Below are 21,575 nucleotides of genomic sequence, written 5' to 3' on the forward strand. Positions count from 1 at the left end.
ATAATGAGTTATTTAAAGCTTGTCATCATTAGGCAGCTAATACAGGCCCATGTGCTTCATAATAATCATGTACTCTATTCAACTTTTAAATATGGAAAATGATTTTTACTTCTATCTAACACACTCTTTTATCTATTGCTACTATTTTGTACTAAGTTGTATATATTTGAGTTTTTTGATATGGGTTTTGCTCCGTATAAAATAGTTGTACACTTACCATAACTTTCTGGGGTGAGTTTTTAATATTGTTATTGAAAGGCAGTTGCTTTCTTTTGATATGAAAACGGGCTCTTTGTATGTGTTTGCAGAGTTTACATTCTCATTAAAATTATCGATTTTTATCAAGTTTTATATATATATGCTCCAAAAGATGAAGCAAGTAGATATAGGGAATTATGTATTAAGGGTCTCTCTGAAAGTGAATCTTGATCACAAAGTTTTTATCTTTTTCTAGTTTTGATAATATATTTAGATTTTTTTTTTTTTTTTGGGGGGGGGGGGGGGGGGTTGCTAATCATAGTCATAGCTCTTGGGCAAAAAAAATTGTAGATAAAAATAGAAATAATGATCAGCTGTACAATGGTTTTTTGGGTGTTATAATGACTAGGGTCAGAAAAATGCTAAAAAAATATGTACTTATAGCAGAAGCTTATGATAATGTGAGTTTGAAGATACAATGATCAGATACTGTTTGTTTACTCTTTTATTGTTTATATAAGGTTGAAAAGTTATGATTTTTCTTGTGTTGGATGCTAGGAAATACCAATCTGAATTTTGAGTAAATGGATTATGCGCTGCCCCTTGAGAAGTTATCGTTAGAGCCCATAGATGAAGAAGATGCTTCGTCACATTCGAACGCAAAGTAAGTTTTACAGAAGTATGTTTGTTGCTAAAACTGTAACTTGACTCAAGATTTGTAGTTGTCACACCGATATTGATTAGTAAACCTGGTAATCATGGTTTGGCGATGTCTTGTTGCCACTTGCCAAACAGCCAACAGAGAAAGTTGTAGCACATAGATGCAAACAATAGAATTAAGATAACTGTGTTTGCTAAAGTCTAAACCCTTTTACATTTTTGCAGGGGGAAAATGCATGTAGTTTTAGTATCAACTGGAAGCTTCAACCCTCCTACATTTATGCATTTGCGCCTTTTTGGTATGTAGTTGGACTTTTTTTCTTGTAATAAATAGAAAAAAAATTGATTTCATGTCTTTGATATTCGATAACATGACGTACATGACTGCTATTTTCTAATCTGTGAGTTTTTAATGATTTCTAGTCTATTGGATTGGCACACATGATCTTAGACGTTAATATAATTTGACGTATACTAATTGTCTTTTCATGCTTAGAATTGGCAAGAGATGCACTTGACTCGAAAGGGTTTCATGTTGTTGGAGGTTATATGTCGCCTGTAAATGATGCATATAATAAAAAGGTAATGTGACTTTCTGCAGCTTAATGTTGTTCATGCCAGTTACAAAACATTGTTAAATCAAAATCTTATGAAGTCTAAGACTTTTATCATTTTCTAAAGATATTGATAGTTTTGTTGCATTCTGCATTATATCTTTGAACCTAGTTAATTTTATCGACCACATGTCCACATTAGTTGAATCTATGGTTTCACAGATTTCTTTGTGTGCAATCACCTATGACCAAGAACCTGCTACTATTAGCCAATTGCTGTTCCTTTATCAGATTCTTAAGAATTGATGTATGAGCTGAAATATTAATCTTTGCATAGGATCTCATACCAGCTGACCATCGTATCATCATGTGCCAATTAGCTTGCAAAAGTTCTGAATTTGTAATGGTTGATAGCTGGGAGGTCTCTCTCTCTCTCTCTCTCTCTGACACACACACACACACAAATATGTTTTACTAAAGCTCTACTTTAACATATTGCAATTTACTTTTATGACTAAAGCATGTTGAATGTAGAATAAGTTCTTTTTTTAGGGCAGATGTAGATCTGATTTACTGATAATTAATATCGACCTCTTTGCTGTACAAGACCTCTGCTTATTTTTCTTTCTATATATTGATGCAGAGCCATTTATCTTTTTTAGGCAAACCAAAGTTCGTTTCAACGCTCATTGACAGTATTGTCAAGAATAAGGAGTTTCTTTTGTGATAACGGACTAATATCTAGTGGTATGTTCTAATGTTCTATATCCTACAGGTACATAGAAAGTGGATTTTGTTGTGAGTTGTGACACAACTGACTTATTGAGCACATCTGTTAAGTAGGCATATAACTGTATTTATTTGTGTCGAAGAAGTTTTAGGGTTGAAAATACCATTTGCTATCAAAATTAATTTTGTTTATGGATTTGTAGCGTTCCTAAAGGTCATGCTTGTCTGTGGCTCTGATCTGCTAGAATCATTTGGCATCCCTGGAGCTTGGATTCCAGAGCAGGTAAACTTCGCCCTTGATCGTATATCTCCAGTGGTGTCGTACAAAATATTAAACTTGTGGATACCTGTACATTCCTATCAAATTCTTCTTTTTATTCCAATTTGCCGAGTTTGTTCAGTTTTTTTACTAAAATTAGGTGATGGTTAAATAGTACATACACTTAACGAGTAAGAAAATACTAAAGATAACAGTCATAGATATAGCAAGTTTGAATTCCGACAAAAGGTACTTATTAGATCAGATGTATTTACGAATAGATTGAATTTCTCATATCCAAAGCTCCAAAGCAATTCAATCCATTTCATGAATAAAACGTGACCAATTATCCATGCCAGTGTCAACATGCACTATATGAAAACTACTCAAAAGTCAAAAGGGTTTCTGGATCTGTCAATGGTTGTGGTTAGGACTTAGGACTTAGGAGTATGAAGTAGGAGGCTATGATCCAGAATATTGCAGCTACTAATTGGTAATACTTTGATCCTCAATAAGTAAAAAAAACATGATCACATTTTTACCAAACACTTCAAATAGGCGCAATAATAGATTCACATCCAAACTAGAGCACAAATTCATGACTTGATCTATTAACTCTACATGCCCATCCTCTCATTCTAGGTCAGGACTATATGCAGAGATTACGGTGTGGTTTGTATTCGCAGAGAAGGTCAAGACATTGAGAAAATCATCTTACGTGATGAAATCTTGACAGAATATAAGGTAACCTACCATTATTTTCTCAACACAATTTAGCATGCTAAACTGCAACAAAATTGATAATTTATCAGATGCAATTTTTTTCTGCTTGATGACTTCTGTTTACCATCTTCTTCTAAATAAATCAAGTTTCCTAGCATCGTTGTTTCGATTAATTACATTTTCTACAATCTTGTAGTCTTGTTTGCATATTTTCATTAAATATCTTTTTTCTTCTTCAAATCATGCAGGATAATATCGAAGTGGTGGATGAAATAATACCAAACCGTATCAGCTCAACTTTAGTAAGGTAGCCATCAAGCTGATAAACTTAAAAGTTATGCTTTCTTATTTGCTGTAACTTGAAGCTTAAGTGTCTCTGTTTATGTAATTACAGAGACTGCATTTCAAGGAATTTGTCGGTGAAATATTTGACATCAGATGAAGTTATTGATTACATAAAACGAAATCAACTGTACACTAACCCTATCATCTGACAAGAATGAAGCTTTGAACTACACCAACACATAATATCTGTTATGCCCTTTACAAGATTTTCTTAGAAAGGTGAATGAAGCTTTGAACTACACCAACACATAATATCTTACAATCAAAAATCAATCATCTGTCTACCATCCACTGTCATCAAATCTTCATTTATCCATCAAAAATCCTTTCACTAATTTTATCATCTTTAAAGATTAAAACTTGTAAGGCTTGAGATTTTGGGGTTTGGAGCTTTGGTGAAAGAAAGAGAAGATCCTACCACCATTCCATTTTTATTGTTAGATATTGGGTTGTAATCTCTTACTCTTTTCAATTATTCATACTTTTTGTGAAACATTAATTGATAATGTGTCTATGCATGAATCTTAGTGTTTTATTTGATGTTATGAGTATGATTAGTAAGTTGATTATTTGTGTTTGTTTGGGCATATGATTTGAACTCTTTTTGTAATGATTAATTAGTGGTTATAGACCGGTTAAATTGGGGATTATGAATCTTGACTTTTAGAGTCAAAGGTTGACTAGTCATTGTTTAGGATTAACATTATGGGTGGGTGTCATTTGTAATTTGTAATTGACTGATTGATTAGAAACTCATTTATTGATAAATAGTTGTTTTAGTAATTGTTTGTTGCGGGAATAGTGAACGTGAGAAGTGAAGGGTCATGAGTCTTAATTTGTCAATCCATTTTGTATTATTATATCTTGTTCAGCCACTATCCATTTTGTATTATTATATCTTGTTCTTTTATTTATTTGCTTTATATGTTTGTTTGTTTTGCTTTTTATGTTTTCGTTAGTTTAAAATCACCTTTCAAAACTTTTGTTTAATTATTCATTTTCAAAATTAAAATAGTTCGCTCAAGTTTTCAATTCACCGCCTTCTTGTCGACATCCGAGTCATACTTGCCATATACTTTTGTATTTGGTGAAGTATTGACTTTCCTTCTCATTTTTCACGTCCATTATTATTGACCGTGGTTTGTTAATTTCCAACGACGTCTTCGAGCCCGCGTCAGTTTTCTTCATGGAAAAGAGGAAGTGCCTGTAAAGGTAGATGAGATACGTGCAACATGCTGAAATGATATCCAGTGTATTGATATATTTTCTTGTTAGTTCTTTTTACAACAAAGGACGACACTTGAATGAAGTTTTTCTGCCTTATGTGGATGTTATTGGTGCGTTCAATTCTGTACGTATTGTTCTTCACTGACCAAAGGAATTAATCTTTTGGCTTCTTCAACAAGTTCCTTATACTCTTGAGCTTGAATGGGTCCTTGAACTTGTACATAGACATGATCTCTGGTGGTAAACTATCAATGACTTTCGTTGGACCACAAAAGATTGGATAAGGACTTTTTTTTTGGATATCAATTAAGTAATATGTATGAAATTGGGTGAAAGGCTTGTTTACAAATAAGGTGTGAAGGGGTATTTATACATCTAGCCTTTTTTAGCTAATACCCCTTCCACCTTTAGAAAATTACAATTCAACAACATATTTTTATATTTACAATCTTTTCTTGGTGCTGAATTGTAAATGTTGCATCGTCTTCACTCTTGGCGGGTCTTTTTTGTTGAGAATCTTTGCTGTGGAGTAGACTTTGAAGCTTTCTCTTTGTCTTTACCGTCTTCAAGCAACTTTGACATTATAGATTCTTAAACATTCTGTGAAGACGAAGACTTGAGTTTTTTATGAAATGCGGAAGTTTGGTATAAAGTGCGAAAGCTTGGCTTGGTATAAAGTGCAAGGTTGTATATATCACTTTCGGTATCGTATCGGCCGACCCCCGATATGCGATATATCGGATATATCGGGTACCCTAAATTGTAAAGGAATTTATACTAACAATATATACAATTTGACATAAGTTTATATACCTTTCAATCTTAATTGCTATGTTACGAAGCAAATCTTACATAACTTTTAATCTTAAAGTCAGAAACCCTATTTTTGATTTTAACCCATTTTTTATTTTTATTTTAAAAAAAGGAAAAAAAGTCAACTTTTTTTTTTACCAATATTGACCGACATTTGACCAAAACGATAAGTTCAGCTGATAACCCATATTTCGTATCAGTTGAAGCCTTGATGGCCGATATCCGATATATCACCGATATATCGTCCGATATGGCCGATATTTGCAACCTTGATAAAGTGTGAAACTTGGCCTGATCTTCCTCTTTACTCTTTGATCATTTCTCTCTTGCTCCCCCTTAGCCACTCAATTTCTAAACAGCATACAATTGTATCGAAAAGTGATTATTCATTTTAGCTCCCCCTCGACCTGGGAATAATATTCGGAGCAAAGAATCTGGAAAAGCAATGTGCTCCCCCTCAAAATGATAATCAATTTGTCTTTGCACTTTTCTCCCCATCATGATGAAATGTCATACGCCCACAAATGGGAATCAAACATCATCTATAAAGCAGATTGAAAACAAATTTGGCTTGTTTCATACCACCCACTTCTCTCGCATCAACATACGATTTTTGTTATTGATTCTGTGATGGATAACGAAGTGTTGAGAAGAGGTTGAATTCAAAGGCGTATCGACAGATTCTCTAATTTTCTGCCAGAACTTTTAACCACTATGCTATTAACAGTGGATATGTCGGATTTGGTGTCACTGAAAGCTGCGAAGAAACAGTTTCGTGAGCTAATTCCGTCACCTATGTTTATGGCGACGTACAACCAGCGGGAAGCCGCCCATTCTTGGAAGGTTATCCACACGCTCAACGAAGCTAGTCCCACGGTTGGTGCTTTAGTACTCATTAGAGACACAAAACAATGGAGATGTGTGCTAGCCCTTGAACCAGTACTTAGAGGAATCGCAAATGCAGATGGTGTTGTATCTTTACTAGCTTGTTGTGGTAGCCTTGTTTTACTCCGCTACATCCCTATCGAGGCGGATTTACCTTTGTATTTGTATGTTGTAAACTTGTTTAACACACAACAAGTCTATCAACTAGGGGCTCCACAACTTAATGGCTTCAACTTGCATTTTAATCGTGTCGAACATGTCCACTTTGCAATTACGAATCCACTTGGGCCCTTTTTCACAATCATGATAAGTTACATAGGGGTGGGTAACGTTCTGGTACCTAGATACTATAGGCTTGAACTCGTAAATGGAAATTATAGATGGAACATAGAAGTTGCCAGCCAAACTGTATGTTGTTGAGAAATTGAGTGGTTATGAGGGAGTAAGAGAAAAATGATCAAAGAATGAAGAGGAAGATCAAGTCAAGTTTCACACTTTATACCAAGCCAAACTTTCGCATTTCACAAAAAACCCAAATCTTCATCTTCACAGGATGTTTAAGAATCTATAGAGTCAAAGTTGCTTAAAGACGATGAAGACAAAGAGAAAAATTCAAAGTCTACTCCAAAGCAAAGATTCTCAACAAAAAGGACCCACCAAGAGTGAAGACGATGCAACATTTACAATTTAACACCAAGAGGAGATTCTTAAGTATAGAAATATGTTGTTGAATTGTAATTTTCTAAGTGTGGAAGGGGTATTAGTGAAAATACGTTAGATATATAAATACCCCTAACGCCTCATTTGTAAACAAGCCTTTCACATAGTAAAATCTAATTTTATCTTTATCCCAATATCCAAACACATACAAACACACATTACAAGATCCAAACTACAATTATTATTATTATTATTATTTAACGTTCGAATGGTCAGAGCCTATTCGTCCCACTTATCGGCCCCTACGTCATTCAGGCATGATGTTATTCGAATTTTCAGGGAATCATGGAGGAAGGAAGACCTTCTATTATCATTTTGAAAAAAGCCGCTCCGCTTTTCTCCGCCCGAAACCCAAGAAGTTGGCTTTGCCTGCTAAACCATTCGTTTTTAAAAGTCTTTACAGGACTTCCTGGTATAAGAACCTCCTATTAATCCGCCAAATGACACGACGATAAATAGGAGTAAACTTTGCCCTCTCAGAATTCGAACCTTGGTCTCCCCAGGCCTAAGACCCTCATGGGAGGACTGAGATACCACTAAGATTTTACCACAATTATATCATCATAAAAGCGTTTTATTGTCTTCAATGCAACAATCAAATCGAGATTATATCGCACATATCTTAAAAAAATGCAGCTTGGTGAAAGAACAATAGCATCATCTAAAGAGCTTCTGGCATGGCTTGATGACTTGCATTTACCTTGAAGCTCTCACAGAACTTTTGAGGCTAGCTTTTTTAGTTGGTGGTGGCGATTGTGGAAAGTAAAAGACAATGGTGCTCTATAATAGTCTACGGGAAAAGGTAGTTGAGGTTTTTTTTTTTCTATCGTGTCTTCTTCCTTTATGTGAACAACAAACATTTATAGAAAATATCAATCCAACTGGATTGATTGGGTCGCTAACCTTTGTGTTTTTATTAATGTATTTGTTGTGGAATCTTAGAGGGTTGTATACGGTTTTTTTTTTTTGTTAGCTATATGTATTATGGACCGTTGTATCGTGCTTTCATACAACTCGCTCAGGACTTGTTTGAGAATCAATAAAAATATCGCGAGGTGGAAAACCAGTAATGCGGCCTCCGTTGGTGGGGTTTTTTTTCCTCATGTTTCAATTTTTCTCATGTTTTAATCTAATTGTGTGTGCTAGAGGCTCAATTCTAATAAACCTCAATTTTATCGTTACAAAAAGAAAAGCACACACAATTAGATTTGCAAACTCTTAGGAGGGTCGCCCAATGCCTCCCTCACCTTCCACAATAAAATCCCCCTATATGTATCCAAAGGATGGTGTAAATCTTGCTTACGCTGGGTCACTCACATATATCAAATTGTATCCATCGTTTTGATTGTAACCTCACACTCATACACGCATAAAAGTCTACAAACCTGTTCTATACAATGACTATTCATCATATACAACTAAAACAGATTAATTGGTCAGCTCCACCAAAACAATTGACTTTTTTGTTAGTGTTGATCATCGCTTCATCTTACAAGGGGAAGAAGCAAGTACTCGACATAGAAAAGCTGCATGCAAGTCAAAAAAATTACATAAGTAACCATGTTGAGTACTAATAATCTCTTCATACCAAAAATTAAATATTTAAAAAAAATATATTAAATACATCATGTGTTTTTCTTTTTGCTACACAATTACATTGGGACGGGGTAACGACGAATTGAAAGATGATACGATTGTAAGCGTTACCTTCCAAAGAAATAAATACATTGACGATATAGATGTCGTGCTCTTCAAATCCACTGATTTGGCTCGTACCCAAAGTGCCAAAAACGTCACTATATGTCCAAATGTCTGTGGCAATGGCAAATTCAAAAGTTAGCTTAATTAATGCATAAATATAAATAATGATCGAGAAATATATTTACATTTATCATGTACGAGTAATATTTCTGTAACTAATTAAGAGGCTTGCAGGTAATGTTAAAAATAAAATAAAATTAAGAGGCCGGGGCGGTGCTTAATTATGATTGTGTAATGTGTTTGGTTAATGACATGCAAAAATGACGTCTAGCTAGACCACGTATACCATAAATATGTAATACGAGCTGAGTAATAATTTTTATACGTACGTACGTACCGTCACGAATTTGCTCCAGGCAGAGGACGAGGTAGCCCCAACGAAAATAGTGACGCCATAAGCCATTCCAAGAAGCCAAAGGCAACTCCAAAACATCTACTTACGTACGTACGTACAGTTGTTTATAAATAGGTGATATATATGATGCGAAAGTGCTACTTGTACTTTTATAAAACTAACCAGTTCTGGGCCGATTTGAGAAGCAAGTGATCTAATTCCATGCATCTCGTCTCCTTTAATGTCTGGAATGTCCTAATAATTAACCATCGACGAAAAGAAATCAAAGAGCTAGCTAGATTGATCAACAATTAACAAACTGATCAATTTAATTATGAAGATCGAGCTCATCTTAGTATATAATTTCAAAAGCACGCAAATTAGGATTAAAAGGCAAATAAACACGATATTCACCTTAAACAGTATCAAGACAACAGAGAACACGATGAGCATTGCCATTGAAAAAAGGTGACGTCTTGAAAGGATGATGACACCTCCACGAATAATGGCATTCTATTATTATTATGAATTAACAATTAATATATCGATCTAACCTTAAATTAATATATATATAGTGACGAAAATTAATATATACCTGAATATGCACGTAATATCCAAATGGAATGGCCAGCGCTCGGGAGTTTATCATGTATAAGACCGCAGTGTAAGGAAACCTCTTCCATCGTAGAAAAGGTAACTGGAAAAATATATATATATTTTTTGTTACGAATATTAACATATTTTGTTCATGAAATTAATGTAGAGATCAATATAATGGTGCCTACAAGGGCGGTGTACCAATTTCAAAGGAGGCATTAGCCTCCCTTTAGGCACGTACGCCCCTGGGTGCCTAGCTAGCTTGTGTAATACGAGTACTAGTAGTTATGTACGAACCAAATTTGCTGAATATGCAGTTCCAATCACGAACCATACGAAGAGACCACAAAATAGAGGCCAAGAACCACTCATGTACACGATCAATAAACTCTACACTCGAATTAAGATCCATACATACTTATGTTAAAACATATAATCACCTGTATACTAGATATGCGGAGTATTATATATATAGTTGTATTCAATGTGTCTTAATTGTTGGTTAATTTAAGTCTCACCTATATATATATATATATATATCATACTCCGTTACCGGTTGAAAATTATTCTTCAAATACGCTTACTTCTTATATGTAAAATTTTTTATTAAATAAAATCCTAAAAGGAGTAAGTTTCTTACGAGTATTTTGCAAAGCATTGTAAACTCTGACACAAAAGATCAGGTTGAAGATGTATGAAAGGAAATATAAAATACGTACGTAAAATATAGAATAATCTTGTAAAATATACAATACTATACGTACGTAAAGTACGTGCTCACATGTTGTGACTTGTGACGTACGTACGGTTAATTACATACACTTCTAGCTAGGATCGGATGATCGATTCACTTTTGAGATTAATTAATTTCTATGCGTGTGGTAAATATACATACCGTAAAAACAACTTAATTAATTTACCATAATAGCGGATAATGAGGTCACAAAGATGGCTGTCTTCATGGTTAACTCCCCTGAAGCTAATGGAAGATACGGTTTATTAATCTGGATATACATAAAGTCAACCATAAAATGCGAAGTCAACTTATAGAGTATTAAGTTTTGTACTAATAATTAAATTTACAAAAGTTTACTCAGCTCAGTAGTTAATTAATACGATAGAAAAACGTACAAAAAGAAAAACGAATGATTATTGATTTGATGTACGACTATTGTATGAAACATATATATATACCTTGTCTATCTCTAAGTCGCATATCTGATTGAAACCACAAACATAGATTTGCATGCAAACGCCTCCGAATATGGCCTAAAAAAGTTACGTACACATATGTATCATGAATCGAAAAAAGTTGTAATTTATTTTCTAGCAGCCAATAACTTATTTTTTATGTAAAAGTTAAGTTGTAGTTTATTTTGATCATATCCTCAATTACGTACGTACGTACCTGAAGAACTTTGATGAAGAACAATGGAGTGAGATCCGAAAGCGTTTCAACAGCCATAAGAGACGTAGAAATGACACTCAGAACCTTAAAAAAGAGGTTGCTTACAATACAGTTAGTTAATTAACCGATCGACTCCATGGTTAGCTAAATTATTTGTTGAAAAAGGTTGTTTATTAATTTGCTAGTATATATAAGATTAAATTAGGATGTTTAATTTAAAATCTAACCGTCGCAATAACTGCATAAGGTCTTGAAAACTTGAACAAAATGTTGATCATCATGGCACTACTACTGATCATAGAGTCCCGAGTTGATCTTTCGGACTTGAAGTTATTTCGTACATGTAGTCCCAAAATTAATGGGACATGTTTCCAATTGCTTGGTTTAAACAACACAAAACGTTTATAAAGATGATCATTTCTTCTATGTTTTTCTCGAAGTTTGAAGGACGACGTCAGCTTGTAGCTTTTCTCAATGTTACATTTTCCAAATGAGTATCGGGTTCCTGTTAAAAAAAAAAAAAGGACACGCGCGTTGTATAATTACATCAGCGCACGTTCTATTTCTTTTGTTTCAATTGAAAATTGCGAGCTAACAAAAAAACTACTATATGATCAGATATTCGTGGTACATAATATTACCTGTCGATACAGCAGGGAATTTAGACGACGAATTAAAGGTTGAGAAAGATCTAACACATTGATGACTTGCCATACGTTTGAATCAGGTATATATACCTCACGTACAGGTAATTAACAAACTAGTAGATCATATATATATAGGCCGATTTGAATAACCGGTTATCAACTTTTACCACAAATACTTTTCTTCAGATAATTAACGCACCGCATGCAGAAGGAAGTTTCCAATATAGTGAAAATTAAATAGTCATTGCTTGCATCTACTGGAAACTTGAACATGCATCTCTCACGTGCAACTTCGATTTAGTGCATGCATAAAAGATTTTTGCAATTAAAAAAATTAATTTAATTTACTTATATTATAGCTACATCATATTTATCAAAGTAATTGATCGAGATGCTATACCTCGGATTATAATTTTTTTTTTTTCCACTACGTGTTAGTTGGTTAGTCACTCGAACCCTATCAGCGATATATAAGTGGGCAGTATGCTAAAAGCTAGTTGGAATCAGAAGACATCCATCGAGACCAATTAAAGGTGCGATAACAGTCAGTGGCGGAATCAGAACCGGAAGTGACCCATAGCACAATTTTTATTTCCACTAACCTTGTATAGGCATAAAGTAACGATAATAACTAAATTGTTACGATTTCTAACATTTTTTAACAGATTTTTGGCTATTTTTAATGTATGTTAAGATTTTTTTTTGTCATTTTTAGTAGTTTTTCTTTATAATTTAATTATACAGATACATCTTTATAAGTTTAATTGATAAAAAAGTGTTTCAAAAATTTAAAGTTGGTTACAAGACCGGTATCCCATATTTACTTGACCCGTAGCACCAATAAAAAAATACATCATTTTTCAAAAAATTTTAACTACATGAATTTAGCGGACCCGTAGCCCAGGTTACCTCTTAGATCCGCCCCTGGATAACACGACGTGCACACGTCTGAAAAAATAAATACTTGAAACCATAGGGAATTAAGATTCAATTTCTAATTACCAAGCTAACATTCCAATCCATGTAAATGTAAATGAAGTTTTATCTCTATCCATGTATTTGGATGTTCCCATTAGGATAAAACTTGATAAAGTGTTGTATATATGACGGGTAACATTTATTTATTAAAAAAAAAAAAGTTTATTTTGTATACAAACTATTCTTTATTAATTTACACAGCCTAGCAATGAATTACAAACTCCTAACTTTTGTTTATAACTTCTAATTGATGCATGTGAACTTTGTTTTGGTTGAATATGACGATTAAGTCAAACTCTATGGATTGTTTGTTGTAAAAATAATAGGGTCGAGAACATATGAAATAGCAATGTATTTTTCAATTTATACCTGATGAATATTTTAAAAGTTGTATAGGTATGATACTTTTGACCCGGTTATAGGTTCGAGTTTTATAAAATAATATACAACATTCTATGGTGAGAAATTGGTTAAATAAGAATATTTATATGATTATATCTACAGTAGTAAATTTATTGGCAAATTAATAAACTTGTATGATATACGTTTTCGAAAAATACAATAAGTTATCTTCGTCAAGTCAAAATGTTTTATGTATATAAAAGAAACGTTACCGTCTTTTGCAAGTATTGGTTGTCTTTAATCACCTTGTCAGCTTGATTTCAGCACCATACTGATCTTCTTGACATCTGTTTAGATGTGAATTAATGTATACATATCACATTCTAAAAAGTCAATTAAGAATCTTATCAGCTGTCCGTCGATTGGCAAAAGCATTCAATTCGCTAATTAAGTTAATGTTGCACCTTTTTACATCCATCTCTTTTAATAGAAAGTGCAAACTCATCACTTTTTATATATATATGTGGAAACGTTTACTAGTACTGGATATCAATCTATAACTTTTAACCAACACGTATTTTGGGTGTCTCCCTCGGGTCGACTCGGCTCCTCGAGTCTCAGTCTCGAGGGCTTTGATTTAAATCCCGCTAGATATAATCTTGAAGGTGATCAGTGAAAAGTTCAAAAATGACTACATTAAGCCGGATACATCTAAATAAAAAAAATTCGTCCTCCTCAAATAAACCAATAATAAAAAATCTCAATCTATTTACGTTACACAACAAGCATAGACGTACATACATATATACGCAACATGGTACCGCTAATAAAAATACAATATATAAACCGTTATCTAGTTAAGTCCGACAAGTATTTTATATATTAGCCCACTTATGTTACCCTCCTCCAGCTCCAAGTCTCCATAAATCATTAGATGGGCACAAGTGTAGTTGGGTTGGGCTGTAGGTAAAGCTGGGTCAGAAAGTGGGTTAAGTTGTTGGGCTTTTTCTTTAGTTGAAGATATTTTGCGGAATGCGGAGTACTGTTAAAGAATACATTACTTATCAAGTTTAATCTGTAATAATCATTTGATTGACTAACTTGAATGTTAATGTGTAGGAATACATATTACATATTTGACAAATAATAAAGTACGATAAGTAATGTAATAGGCATTTGATTGACTAACTTGAATGTAAATGCGACAAAAAGTTTTCAGCGAAATTCACCTTTAAAAAAAAAGAAGTTTGTGAAAGTAACGGGACATCTACTACTTGGATTGGATGGTTACGATAAAAATATACCATAGTTCCATTGACATGGTTTATTCAATATATATACGACTAAATTTAAAATCAAAGATAAAACTAAAACAAAAAGAATGGAAGATGCATGACTAGTACTTCTTCTTGTTCATGCTTAAAATCGTAATATGGGCACCAACAAATACTCCGCGTAGTATAGCTGCATAAAGAAGGCAATTAGTACAAGGAGTGGACCAAATCTTTCAACTTGGTTTATCAAGTTGAGTATTTTGTGAGAATGATTTAAAAAACCCTCATTGTGAGTATTTTATCTTATAAAACTTGTTTTTCAAGTTCGTTCTCAACTTGAAAGGATCTTTACTTGAAGTGGAACAAGACAATTAAATTTTGTATAGAATCATATATTCCTCGTATATCATCTTACAGATTTTACTTTTTTGAAGGATATAATTTATTCTTTGGTATGTATTTAGTCTAGTATAATTAAGATTTAAGAAGGGTCTAAGTGGTACCTTCCAAATAAAAAGGTAAAAGGATTCAATCGCGTCATTGCTCTGGAGATCAACTAAGTTTGCATTTCTCCAAAGTATAAGACCAAGAATGCCATGACCAATTACCTATTCACCACAAGTACATATATCATGTTAGGTTTCCTAGTGTTATAAAATTAAGTATACGTTTTGAAATAAGAATTAAGCAATGTATTTTGGTCTACTAACAATGTAATTAATCGGTCTAGAGAAAGTGATTATGTTAATCCTAATTGTGGTTCAATCTTCTTAACAAAGCCATTGACTTAATTACATGAATCGATTTTATCTATACTTAAACTCCGTACGTGGTACCTTTGGAATCAATCGGCTAAAGCAGGATTGATAGTTTAGATGAAAAGTTTTAAAAAATATACTGAAAAAAAAGGTAATGGAAACCTTAACTCCGATACCACAATTGGATATTTATCGACTCATCCTGTAAGAGCCCATATGACAACATTGTGTTCATTAATACTCAAGCATAGACTATAAATACTGTTATTTCAAAAGTGATAAAAAAAAAAAAAAAAAAAAAAAGGTTAAATATATATTACCATGATCGATCGGATCCAAAAATGTGTTGATGACAACCCGGTCAATATAGCCACACCGTTTGCCATTTCTAGAAGCCATATACAAATCCAAAACACCTGCAAAAATAAAAAAGGATTTAAAGATAGATGTATTTCAAGTGAATCCAAACTCCAAAGGCTTAAGTATATAGTCTGTATATAGCTTACGCGTTTTTGCCCAAATTGCAAAGCAAAGGAGTTTATTCCATTAATCCTATCTCCCTCGACATCAGGAACGTCCTAGATTCACATTTTATACATCAGTACAATTATCAATGCGTAAAGAAATTTCTTCTATTATTTTGTGGGGAGAAAGCTAGGCCATATACGTAATTAGTACCTTAAAAAGTGCGATAACTATACCGTAGATGCTCATGATTCCAGATACAAAAAGTGCATGCTTCGAAAGTACAAGTGTTCTTCCTTTTATGTATGTCTGTAATATTGCGCGCTCATTAGTTGGACATGATAATCTTAACTTGTTTAAATGTTTGGAAATTTTTGTACAAATATAGAATTATTATATATAGATAGGAATATTTATTAAAGTTGTAATCAACCAGAGCATGGAGGTGGAACAGAACAGGAACGATCGTGCCCTGGACTGACCAAAGGCACATTGCAGCAAGCACAGGAATCCTCTTCCATCGTAGTAATGGAATCTAAAAAGAGGCAAAATCCCAATTAAGTTGAGATCGATCACACACAAATAAAAGAGTCTGAGATATACATATATATGAACTAATAATAGTTCACTCACATGAACGGAATACGCAGTTCCAAACGCATACCACAGGAAGAGACCCAACCTAAAGGGCCATGATTTAACACTCCACCCAAGACATAATCCCTATTAAAATTAACTAAACACCATTTATTATTTGTTATCATAGCTAATTTTTTTTTTTTTTTAACATATGATGTTATCATATACCAAAAGAGCATAGAAGGAGGTGAGCAGAATGCCAGTTTTGACAGGAAGTTCGCCAGATGCCAACACCAAATATGGTTTGTTAACCTTGTCGATCTCGATATCTGAGAGTTGATTTATGCCCACAACATACAAATTGGCCAAACAACCGCCAAGGAGTGCCTGAAATTAATTAAGATGTTTCATTTCATATGTTATATATATGAATCAATCTGATTTTTATACTACTAGCTGTTAACTAAGACGACAAAAGACAACTTAATTGGCGGACAAAGTTATTGCACGTAACAATCACAAGAAAGGAGATCGAACAGACCTGCAAAACCCCAAGAAAGAACGATGGAGTAAAATCCGATAGGTTCTGCACGGCAAGCAAGGAAATTGAAATGATGGACAATGCCTGCAAAATTATAGAAAGAAAAAAAAAATGCTTAATTATATACTCATTGTAATTTTCAAATAAACAATTCATTAGCATGCAGACTTTAATTTGGGGAAATTACAGCTATTGTACGTTATTGTCAAAAATTGTAGGGTGTACTAAGTATTAGTAGAAATTATACCGTTCCTTTTAGAGTGTAAGCTCTTGAGTATTTGTAAACAACATCTAATGTAGCTCCAATTGTTTTTCCGTTTATTTGAGGACTACGAAATACTCCAGAATCGTTTGCGTTGTCTGAATATTCAGATGTAGCGTTTGCAAGAAAACTTGTTCCCCGCCTTTGAATTTCTGTAACATAATATTTGTGGCTATATCTTCCAGGACAACTCAGTTTACGACCACCACCTTGTAGAGAATCCCCCCACCCGTTAGCCCTTGGTACTTGTACGCCTACTCCATAATGCCAATAACAAATAATTAGAAATGAATCATCACTGCAATAAAAATATCAATTTTTTACATTTATTTTTTCGCTTTTTAAAAAAAGTGTGAAAACATATGTTAATTTGTTCACATTTAAACTTGTATCAAAAAAATTCACAAATTTGAAAAGTTATATTTTTTTCACAAGTAAACTTTTTATTCACACTTAAAAATTTGAACTTTTTATTTTCACATATATAATTGTGAAAAGATTTTGATTCTTTAACTTTATTCACACTTTTAAATGTGAATTCTTTTCACACATTTATAAGTGTGAACAAGTTAACAATTTTTTTAGCATTTTTAAAAAATACGAAGTAATGATTGTTGATAAATAAGATATTTGTTGTAGTGCGTTATTGTAAACGAGAGAAAGTACTCGCGTGTTGCGGCGGTAAGATGGTGGGGTGATAAGTCATAAAGTGTGATAGGTCATATGAGATGATAGGTCATAGAGTGTGATAGCCAAATGCATTAGTCATACGGGCTCCGCCCTCGAATTTAAAAATTCGTCGAAAGTATATCGAATGACATCTCTAATGAAAGAACATGAAATTTTAAGAACACCCATATAACTTTTATAATTTATCGATGTACAGTTTTTGAGATATGAGATTTTGAATAAATTAAAGGAATAAAATGATTTATGCAGGAGAATGAAAAAATGAGTAATTAAAACTTGATGAGAAAGATGAAAATAAAAGTTAAAAAGTTGTGGCATATTAATGTATGATACTTCATGTATTATTTAAAATTGAAAGTCGAAAATTGATTAATACACGGTGAGATGTGAGTCTCAATGACGTAGTATCCCAAAGATACTATGACTTTACCAATGTTCCACCGTCTTCATTGGCTTGTTTGACTTACAATTATTTTATAATAAAAACATTTTATTCCATCATTCACACGTTTTTACATACAATTGTCTATCGTAGAACCAGAAGTCCAGAATCCTCAATTTACTAATTAGTGAATCACCCATATTTGCTAAGCAGAAGGATGATTTTTTAAATGCACATCATGTTAATTAATTTGTATTTACTAAAAATACATTCGCAGGTAGACAGGCACCACAAAACTATACTAACCGTACGCCTATTTTGGGTATATTGGGAATTTCAAATTCAATTTAAGTCATTCAGTACTGTTGATTTTCGTATGATTAGAAAAGTTTTCGTAAGAGGAAAAATTAACAAAAGGTCATCATTTTGATATGTACATCTATGAAAGTTAAATCTAAAACAAATGGCATTTCAAACAAATTTTAAAAAAAAAATAGATCTTAAAACATTGACATGATCTTACCGGGCGAGAAAACTCCATTTGACACCAATTGAGAATTCGGAATTGACGAGGTCTTCAAAACCAATTGATTAATCTGTATAGATTTCATTTATTATATTTGCATGTAACAAAAAACCAAACCACAAGAAGTGCAAAAAGCCTTGTTATACAAGTATATGTAGAAAAGGGTTAAATTGGTGATATCGAAAAAAATCAAACAGTTGGTGTTGGCTAGCTGTTGAAAATGATTCATTTCCAAGATAATGTAAATAACCACGACCTTCTTGTCACGCTTAGTCGTCTTTCATCGACTTATCCATCACAAAATCGTTTGTTTTCCTTTGGATTCAAGCCTTCAATACCTTTTCTATTATACAGTGCTTGTTTTGTCACAACGTGTTGGTTTCGTAATCAAAAAATGAGGGGAAATCTGATTTTATTTCAAATTTGACTTGATGTACGTATTTACTACTGTTTAGTTACATTTATTGTGAAGGGTCAAACGACATGAAGATAAAAAGTCGAAGAGTTTTAGATGTAACTTACCTAATTTTATTTAGGGGAAGAGATCTTAATCTTACCTTAATCTTAATCTTCTTAATAACTAATGATTAATTAACCAAGCACATCGTTTGATTTCATCAAATTGACTTTTGATGATGTCATCATTTAGATAAACTACAAATTAAAAATCATAATAATCATTATCCAAATATATTATTATATTAATATTTATATTAATTTGTATAAAAAGTCTCATTAATCTACACTTTTTTGTTTTCCATCAATAATTTACACTTTTTAGCCCTGAATACTTCATTTATATTTTTTTTTAACCATTAACTTGAGAGAATTTTTAAAAATTTACAATCATTTAATTAAGTAAAAAAAAATTAACATATGAAATATTTTCTACAAAAAATAATTTGAAAACCTAATGACTTATTAACAAATATTAGAAGAGTCCTAATTGTTATCAAAGAATACAAAAACAATTCTAATTGTTATCATATTATCATAGAACAAGTGATTGAAAATAAACATATGCGTGTTATGAACGCGCATCATGATTAAATACATATACTTAAATGTCAAGTACAGGATCACAAATATTTTTATATTTTAATTCTTAATTATTTTTTCTAATAATATCACATTATGAGTACATCTGTTTCAAAATATTCTATAATGGATAAATTATTATATATAGGATGTGCCTTGTGGACTGACTACGGCAAACAATTCCATCAATATGTTTAGGCTAATAATGACAGTGAGGAATCTATGATTATTATACTACAACTTGCAAAATATAACACTTAAAACCGTGTTTTTTTGAAATTGTAAACTTTTATGACTTAAATGTATGGAAATCTAATATTGTTAATATCGTAAATCCGGTGTCCAGTGTTGGACACGGGTCTAAAATCTAGGTTACATCTATTTTGAAAGAAAAAATATAATATTCGAACGGCTTATAGATGATTGAAATTTACATCGATCGATTTAGATATCGAATGAGACATTGACATTGACCCATATTTGTCAACAACCTCTTAAATGAATTTTACTAAATTATATTTTGCTATCGCAATATCTATAAAAAAAAAAAAGTATATTAACAAAACTGACGTCAATCGGAACAATGTTTGTTTCACTAAGATGAAATTGAAACACAACGCTAGCTAGTCTCACTATAAAAAGTAGCATCATATCATATATCTAGGTGTTCATTTAAGAATAAAAATTCTGTGAAAACAAAAAAAATTAGCCAAAAGTGATAGAAAATACTTTTTATCTATTAAACCCGGTACACTTGACGTACACTTGACTTGATAGAAAAAGGAAAAATGCAGTACAAAGCAGAGGCCCAATTTTACATGCTTGATTTAGTTTTTTTAGAAAAATCCAACTCCTTTAAGAATTACATTATACGACTGAAATGAGATCTATGCACAAAATATATTTAGAAATTTTTTTTATAATTCACGAAACATTAAAAATTGAAAACAAAGAAAATGCACTTATATTTGAGAGAAGCATTAATACGTGTAATATGTGTAATTTTAGAGGAAATAGAGTAGTGGGCCAAATATGAGCTATATATGGGCTGTCTTAGATGAAAAAGACAATGTCTTCAACATGGTCTAACCCACCAAGCCTCGAAGAATCCATATTTTTCATGACTAATTAAGTACGTTGCTCACCTCTCTCGTAAAGTTGTAAGTATTCGTGAAACCAGTGGCGGCTTAAGGTTTTTGGAGGCATCAAATGAAATCAATTTTGGGGACTAGTTCAAAACTATATAAATTAAAGTAAAAAAAAAAATAGTTCGATTTTTGTTATTGAACTACTAGTGATAAACAAGATGCATATATTGATGGAAAATCCAGTAAGGGTGCGATCACTTAATCACATAGTACTGTTGAGTCACTTCTGTGTGAAACAATTCACAACTTAATCAACCATTGTCGCCGGCCACAAACCATCACTAGGTTTGTGTGTCATTGTTATTGTTGACACTTATTTTGAGACATAAACCGACCCAATAATTCCGATTCCCCTCCAGAAATTGAATTGATTTGGTCATGGTTATTTCAACTTATAATTTGATCAGTTTTTATGCTAGCTTAATTCTATTTCAAATGTGTCAAAGCCATCTCCTGGATATACCCACGTGATAGAAACAACCTTTTAATCAACAAACAATTCAATAGAAAGAATTCCAAATTATGAAGAAATTGATAAGTAATCCCAACCCTCTCAAAATACATTGTGTACTACTGTATCGATTTATCGAGTTGTTGAGATCGTTGGTGTCGAATGTCGTGTTAAGTTTGCTTGGGCCTTCATCACGCCCAATATAAGGATCGTAGAGGCTCATTTTTTTCTTTCCTTTTGGAACCAAAGCCCAATAGCTCATTTTTTTCTTGTTCTTTTTT

At 32.7% G+C, this 21,575-nt stretch overlaps 3 protein-coding genes across 4 annotated transcripts; 1 reads left to right on the forward strand and 2 right to left on the reverse strand.

The window, feature by feature from the left end:
• Positions 1-530: 530 nt before the first annotated feature.
• Positions 531-4,037, forward strand: LOC122598440 (nicotinamide/nicotinic acid mononucleotide adenylyltransferase-like). Of its 2 annotated transcripts, XM_043771032.1 has the most exons (9): positions 532-862; positions 1,084-1,157; positions 1,355-1,440; positions 1,750-1,833; positions 2,075-2,159; positions 2,345-2,424; positions 3,043-3,144; positions 3,372-3,430; positions 3,518-4,037. In XM_043771032.1, exons 1-9 carry the CDS (start codon positions 783-785, stop codon positions 3,615-3,617), a joined length of 750 nt encoding a protein of 249 aa, XP_043626967.1. In that variant the 5' UTR covers positions 532-782; the 3' UTR covers positions 3,618-4,037. The 2 variants fall into 2 exon arrangements, with proteins under 2 accessions (XP_043626968.1, XP_043626967.1); XM_043771033.1 differs by lacking the exon at positions 1,750-1,833 and having other exon boundaries at positions 531-862.
• A 4,560-nt stretch (positions 4,038-8,597) lies between these two features.
• LOC122597626 (homogentisate phytyltransferase 1, chloroplastic-like) lies at positions 8,598-11,927 on the reverse strand. Its single transcript, XM_043770200.1, has 12 exons — positions 11,855-11,927; positions 11,441-11,718; positions 11,214-11,297; positions 11,000-11,074; positions 10,726-10,809; positions 10,103-10,195; positions 9,804-9,905; positions 9,623-9,721; positions 9,392-9,463; positions 9,212-9,307; positions 8,821-8,925; positions 8,598-8,639 (listed from the first exon to the last, which is right to left on the reverse strand). The coding sequence occupies exons 1-12, from the start codon at positions 11,925-11,927 to the stop codon at positions 8,598-8,600; spliced, it is 1,203 nt and encodes a 400-aa protein (XP_043626135.1).
• A 2,672-nt stretch (positions 11,928-14,599) lies between these two features.
• On the reverse strand, positions 14,600-21,556 carry LOC122597627 (homogentisate phytyltransferase 1, chloroplastic-like). The gene is made up of 11 exons (XM_043770201.1): positions 21,406-21,556; positions 17,045-17,313; positions 16,798-16,881; positions 16,485-16,643; positions 16,311-16,400; positions 16,111-16,212; positions 15,891-15,986; positions 15,719-15,790; positions 15,533-15,628; positions 14,958-15,062; positions 14,600-14,644 (listed from the first exon to the last, which is right to left on the reverse strand). Exons 1-11 carry the CDS (start codon positions 21,554-21,556, stop codon positions 14,600-14,602), a joined length of 1,269 nt encoding a protein of 422 aa, XP_043626136.1.
• Between the last annotated feature and the right edge of the window lie 19 nt (positions 21,557-21,575).

Source organism: Erigeron canadensis, chromosome 4 (genome assembly GCF_010389155.1).
Source record: "Erigeron canadensis isolate Cc75 chromosome 4, C_canadensis_v1, whole genome shotgun sequence".
Lineage (NCBI taxonomy): Eukaryota > Viridiplantae > Streptophyta > Magnoliopsida > Asterales > Asteraceae > Erigeron > Erigeron canadensis.

Coding starts and splice junctions, on each gene's coding strand:
- LOC122598440 (XM_043771032.1), top strand. CDS start 783: ATGGATTATGCGCTGCCCCTTGAGAAGTTATCGTTAGAGCCCATAGAT. Junction 1,834..2,074: donor TAATGGTTGATAGCTGGGAG/GTCTCTCTCTCT, acceptor TATCTTTTTTAG/GCAAACCAAAGTTCGTTTCA. Junction 3,145..3,371: donor AAATCTTGACAGAATATAAG/GTAACCTACCAT, acceptor CAAATCATGCAG/GATAATATCGAAGTGGTGGA.
- LOC122597626 (XM_043770200.1), bottom strand. CDS start 11,927: ATGGCAAGTCATCAATGTGTTAGATCTTTCTCAACCTTTAATTCGTCG. Junction 9,464..9,622: donor TTGTCTTGATACTGTTTAAG/GTGAATATCGTG, acceptor GTTAATTATTAG/GACATTCCAGACATTAAAGG. Junction 8,926..9,211: donor CCTGGAGCAAATTCGTGACG/GTACGTACGTAC, acceptor CCATTGCCACAG/ACATTTGGACATATAGTGAC.
- LOC122597627 (XM_043770201.1), bottom strand. CDS start 21,556: ATGAGCTATTGGGCTTTGGTTCCAAAAGGAAAGAAAAAAATGAGCCTC. Junction 16,401..16,484: donor CCTCCTTCTATGCTCTTTTG/GTATATGATAAC, acceptor TAATTTTAATAG/GGATTATGTCTTGGGTGGAG. Junction 14,645..14,957: donor TTTACCTTTTTATTTGGAAG/GTACCACTTAGA, acceptor TTCTTTATGCAG/CTATACTACGCGGAGTATTT.